Below are 6000 nucleotides of genomic sequence, written 5' to 3'. Positions count from 1 at the left end.
GCCTCAAAAAATCATGATTTATGGTTGTAGTTTTCTATTTATCCACTAGTTATAGCTACTCTCCTCATGTCTAACGTATAGAAACACATACATATATGTTTCTATTTTCATTCAACAAAAAATATATACACCATTAAATTTTATATGAATGATGTATAAAATCTATGCTTTCTGTTACGTGAGAGTAGAAACACGAATATATGTGTTTGTACACCTTAGACATAAACTATATATGAAATTAGATCTTACTACCATACACACTAGTATCCAAACATGATATCCAAGGACATTTTGCGCACATGATCGACCATTTCTTGCACCATCTGCTCGTATTGCTCAGGTGGCGGAGGGGGCCTCAAGAACAGCTACTGCAATACCTTCAGGTCGCTTGGTGGGGGTCATCCTTGAAGATCATATCGATCCGCACGAGGTGGACGATGCATCCAAGCTGCATTGATAGCCATCATCAGCTGCACGAATGGGGCAGGGTTTAGATTGACATTCACCATTAGAGCAGGTACAATAGCTGGCTATAAGCCAGTTATAAATATATTTTAAGAAGATAAGAGAGAAGAGAGAAGTGTAGCAGATTATAGATTTATAGCTAGCTACAGCACAGACTCCAAGACATAATGTGTGTATAACAAGTAGAATATGATAGTATATATTTTGTAAGTAACTATTGTATGAATTGTCTATTAGCTAGATTGACTATATATAAATTGGAGTTAGTAGTTGGCTCTATTGAACTTGCTCTTAGGGTTTGTGAAGAAGACTAAGCTGAGGTTGGGAGCGTGAGCTGCGGAAGACAAAGAATTGGACGGAAACCGCCTAAAACCAGGGCAAGAAATCGGAACATTTTCAACGAAACTTTTATTACTTTTCTCCTAAGTCCCATTCGAGGCCGAATCAAGTGCCACTGAATGTTTGGGCCTTGAAATCCAGGCCTTTTTTTTTTAATTTTATGCTAACATACATTGGCCTGGTGGTCTAGCTTGAGACATGAAGCACATGGGACTCTGGCAACACAGGTATCTTCAATGTGGCCCATTTGCAAACATCTAGTGCACTGTAAGCTAGGGTTGATTAGATAAGGCTAATTTTTTTTTAGCCTCATGTCACATTGGATGTTTGGACACTAATTTAAAGTATTAAATATATACTAATAAAAAAACTAATTTTATAAATGAAAGCTAATCCATGGGACGAACTTTTTAAACCTAATTAATCCATAATTAGTAAATATTTACTGTAGCATCATATAGGCTAATTATGGATTAATTAGGCTCATTAGATTCGTCTCACGAATTAGTTCAAGATTATAGATGAGTTTTATTAATAGTCTACGTTTACTATTTATAATAGGTGTCCAAACATCGATCCGATGTAAATAGTGACTAAAAATAAGTATCTAGAAACAAACGCCCCTAAGAGGATAACCTTTAGGAATTTAGCGGGCTGAGACACAATCATAGGAGTAGCTTCATCATTCATATTTGAAATTCTCGGAGAAACCACGAAATTAGTGACAGACGTGATCATCAGAGGCGTTACCTTCCAGCAGAGGCTTGCCCTTTCCGGCGATCGCTAGAAAAGCCGTGGATATACGAGTAAACACCGATTTTACAGAAACTAAAGGATTGGGACAACGAAACTTTATTGTCAAATCTTCTAATAACCTCCGTTTCATAATGTAAAATGTTTGACTTTTTTAGTAACATTTGACCATTCATTTTATTCAAAAATTTACAAATATAAAAAATAACAAGTTGTGTTTAAAGTTCTTTTGTTAATAAATTAAGTCACAGGCAAAATAAATGATATTTTCATAATTTTTTGAATAAGACAAATAATCAAACGTTACAATTAAAAAAGTCAAACATTTTACATTATGAAACGGAGGGAGTAAAGATTTCTGAACATGATCCAACTCGAATTAGGATCCAGGGATCCTCTTATCCTTTTTTCTACGAATCAGTGTCCATTCAGCCTCTAGGGCAGAAGATCAGAATTGAAACTCTCTTTGCCAATTGGGTCTTCCATCCCTCCAAAGAAACAAATCAAGCAACAAAATCTTTGCAGGAGTAAGAACGAAGACTATAGATCCAGAGACCAATTCCTTTAAAACACACCAAAAAACTATAGCACCGACCAGATATATAGATGAGTGACATGAAAATCAACAAGAGAATCACCAATACAAGCCCTTAAGACTAGAGCAACCAAGGTAAAAGGCCGACGAGAGAAGTAAGAGGAGAAGTAAACTGGAGATCGAAACTTAAGAAGAGCTTCATCCCAAATGCGATCGTCACGGGAGAAATCCCATCGCCAGAGGTCTTGGTGTCACCATTTCTAAACTCGTAGGATCTTTAGGTCCAAGCCGTTGTATTAATATGTATGATTTTGGATCGTAGGATTTATCCTATGAGTAAAATTAGTTAGTGTATACATATAACACATCAACTCTACTCTAGCTATAATACAATAATTTCAACCACCGCTTAGTCAATATTGTCTTTCTTTTCCTCTTAAAGTTTGTACAAATGTTATTTCTTATATGAGGAGTAGTTCATTCCCTTTCTCCTCCAAATAAGTCTCCTCTAGCCTACTGTCAGGTCGTGTAACACTAATATGTGGACTTATGAGGTGTGGGGTTTTTTTTTTATTTTAGTCACTTAAAATATGAGAATAAGCATATGCGATATGTTTTCTCTCCAACTCACCCCTTAAAATTACAAGAACTTGTGTGAAGAGGTTTGCTCAAACGACTAAGAGCGAGGACAATAGCAGACTATAAGTCAGCTATAAATATATTTTAAGATAAGAAAAGAGAGAAGAGCAGTAGGCTATATATTTGTAACCAGCTGTAGCACCCACTCTAAGACACAATGTGTGTATGACAGGTGGGACATAATAGTATATATTTTCTAGGTAGCTATTATATGAATTAGCTATTAGACTGATTATAGATAAATTAGAACCAGTAGTTGGTATTACTATTGAACTTGCTCAAATGGGTCCTATCTTGATAACCCTACGCTGTCCGGTAAGATAAACGCCTGTCGTAATCGAGAGGGTAGATGCAGCGGCGGGCCAGCGGCAGCCGTTAGACGGCGACGTGACGAACTGTGCGCGTCCGAATACAAAAGGCTCCCTCTTTTTTTAGTCACAAGAAACATGCCAAGGTCTGCTCGCCAGCTACCTACGTCTCTCCGTGCGCCCCGATCGATCGATCGCCGCGACGACGATATGGAGAGCGTGCGCGCGACGGCGGCCGGCGGCCGGCGGTGACGGTGGCGGAGACGGGGAGCTGCACGTGGTGATGTTCCCGTTCCTGGCGTTCGGCCACATCAGCCCGTTCGCGCAGCTGGCGCGGAAGATCGTCGGCGTCGGCGGGGTGCGCGTCACGTTGCTGTCGGCGGCGGCGAACGTGCCGCGCGTTGAGGCCATGCTGTCGTCGGCGGCGGCCGTGGAGGCGCTGGACCTGCCGCGGGTGCCGGGGCTACCCGAGGGCGCGGAGAGCACGGCGGAGGTGTCGGCGGACGGCGCTGAGCTGCTCAAGATCGCTCTCGATGCTACGCGGCCGCAGGTGGAGGCGCTGCTCGCGAGGCTCCGCCCGGGCGTCGTGCTGTTCGACTTCGCCACGCCGTGGGTCGCCGACGTCGCCAGGGCGCTCGGCGTCAAGGCAGCGGGGTTCTCCGTCTTCGCGGCGGTTTCCGCCGCGTACACCATGACCCTCGCGCGCCGCCTCCACGGGGCTTGCCCGACGGTCGACGACCTCGCGTCGACGCCAGCGGGGTTCCCGCCGTCGTCGCCGCTCGTCAACGTGCCGGCCTACCAGGCCGCCGACTTCAGCTACCTCTTCAAAAGCTTCCATGGCATGCCGTGCGTGTATGACCGCGTCGCCGCCTGCATCAAGGCCCGCGACGCCCTCGTCCTCAAGACCTGCGCCGAGATGGAAGGTCCCTACATCGACTACCTGGCGGCGCAGCACGGCAAGCCGGTGCTCCTCACGGGTCCCATCGTCCGGATCCGCCGCAGGGCGAGCTGGAGGAGCGGTGGGCGACCTGGCTCTCCTCCTTCCCGGACAACTCCGTCGTCCTCGCCTCCTTCGGCAGCGAGACCTTCCTATCACCAGCCGCCGCGACGGAGCTCCTCCTCGGCCTAGAGGCCACCAACCTTCCGTTCCTCGCCGTGCTCAACTTCCCCAAGGGCGCGGACGCTGAGGCGGAGCTCAAGAAGCGCACGCCGCCGGGGCTGCAGGAGAGGGTGAAGGGGAGAGGGCTCGTCCACACCGGGTGGGTGCAGCAGCAGCACATCCTGCGGCACCGCAGCGTGGGCTGCTTCGTCAACCACTCCGGGCTCAGCTCCGTCGTGGAGGGCCTCGTCGCCGGCTGCCGCCTCGTGCTGCTGCCGATGAAGGGCGACCAGTACCTGAACGCGCCGCTGTTCGCGCGCGAGCTCCGCGTGGGCAGGGAGGTCCCGCGGCGCGCCGCCGACGGGTGGTTCGGGCGCGACGACGTGCGCGACGCGGTGGCCGCGGCGGTCTCCGGAGGAGTGGGCGCCGAGGAGAAGAAGTGGCGGGAGTTCTTCATGGACGACGCGGTGTAGCGGAGGTTCGCGCGGGAGTTCGTCGCCGGGCTGAGAAAGCTCGTCACGCCGGCCTAACGTATAAAGCGCGGATTAAGAACGATTTGCGTGGAAATGTGTTTTTGTTTTTGCTTGTAATTATGGATTGATATGTAATGTACGCCTCGCAGTGCTTACACCTCTCGCCAATCCAAGATTTGCTCAAAAAACTCGAACTCGTACGAAGAAGATGGTGATCTTTTGGCGTTTCAAGTGAAAAAAAAAGCAAAAGTGTTTTTTATGAGTAAATTTTGTCTATACGTTATTTTTTTGACGTAAAGTTAAAGTTAAGTTTTAAAAATAAACTACGATGAAAAAAACTCGAAAACCATACTCTAGATTTACGATTGAACTAGAAAAGTGCTGGTGCATTGCAACACAAAAAAAATCTAAAATTAGTTCATAATTTCGCCATCGGTCTAGAGAATAACGAAAGTGATTACCACCGAGCGGCGAATTTCACACGCCCCTTCAGGTAACAACAGGGTTGGCTCCGTGGACTGAGGGTCTGAGGTAGCCAACTCTGATGGGCTGGATCGATCGGAAATGTGGGCTAAGCCGATGAGTTGGAAACACAAAATCGGTTAAACTTGTAGATGACTAAGTGTATTTTTTCCTTTACAATAAAATAAAATGCCACAAAATTATTTTATGCCATATTTGAAAAGAAATGAACCAATTTTAAAAATGACTAAATCCAGATAAGATTTCACCAATAAATTTAATTACAAAACGATCTTTTATTTGGTTTTGGTGAAAATCTTGTCCGAAATTCATCAAATTTGGTTTAAAATTTATTTAAAATTTCTAAGTGGAGTTCTTAAATTTCTGATCAAATAATTCCATCCTCTCTTTGTTTTACGAATTAATCTATTATTCATCTTTTGAATTTATAGTATGCTAGCAAACAAGTATTAGAGTTGGGTAATATGATTATTTGGGAAAAAAAATTAATGGTCAATGCACTGTATTGGTACAGAAGGGATGGAAACTAAAACTCAATGGCATGCAGGAGATGAACAAAATTCAGTGCCGTAGAAAAGATTTAGGAAAAAAAAATCATGGGTAACTCTCTCTATTAAATAAATCATCTTATGATTATGTTTTTTTTTCAAAACATAAACACCATTGAAAGTTTGAGAACTTCCTATGATACCAAATCGTCTATGGCGAGATGCCAATAAAGTTGTTTTAAATTTCCAAAAGTGTAGCAAGTGAATCAATTATTGGTGTATTGGCTATCGGTGTCATATGGACATTAGAGCATCGGCCAACTATTAATTGATTTTGTGCCAACAATGCTTTGAGCCGGCTATGCTGTCCATCGCCCATGTCCATTATCGATCCGGATTGTGCATTGACGGGCACAAT

The 6000-nt window shown here is 44.6% G+C and overlaps 1 protein-coding gene across 1 annotated transcript; it reads left to right on the top strand.

Moving 5' to 3' along the window:
- Positions 1-3013: 3013 nt before the first annotated feature.
- On the top strand, positions 3014-4811 carry LOC102707242 (anthocyanidin-3-O-glucoside rhamnosyltransferase-like). The gene is given in 3 exon segments (XM_040527330.1): positions 3014-3046; positions 3167-4022; positions 4025-4811. Coding segments are annotated over 3 exon segments (1533 nt in total). The 3' UTR covers positions 4669-4811.
- Positions 4812-6000: the final 1189 nt, after the last annotated feature.

The sequence above is a fragment of the Oryza brachyantha genome, chromosome 9 (genome assembly GCF_000231095.2).
Source record: "Oryza brachyantha chromosome 9, ObraRS2, whole genome shotgun sequence".
Lineage (NCBI taxonomy): Eukaryota > Viridiplantae > Streptophyta > Magnoliopsida > Poales > Poaceae > Oryza > Oryza brachyantha.
Note: the sequence above shows the minus strand (reverse complement) of the source record. Positions and strands in the feature narration are given on the sequence as shown.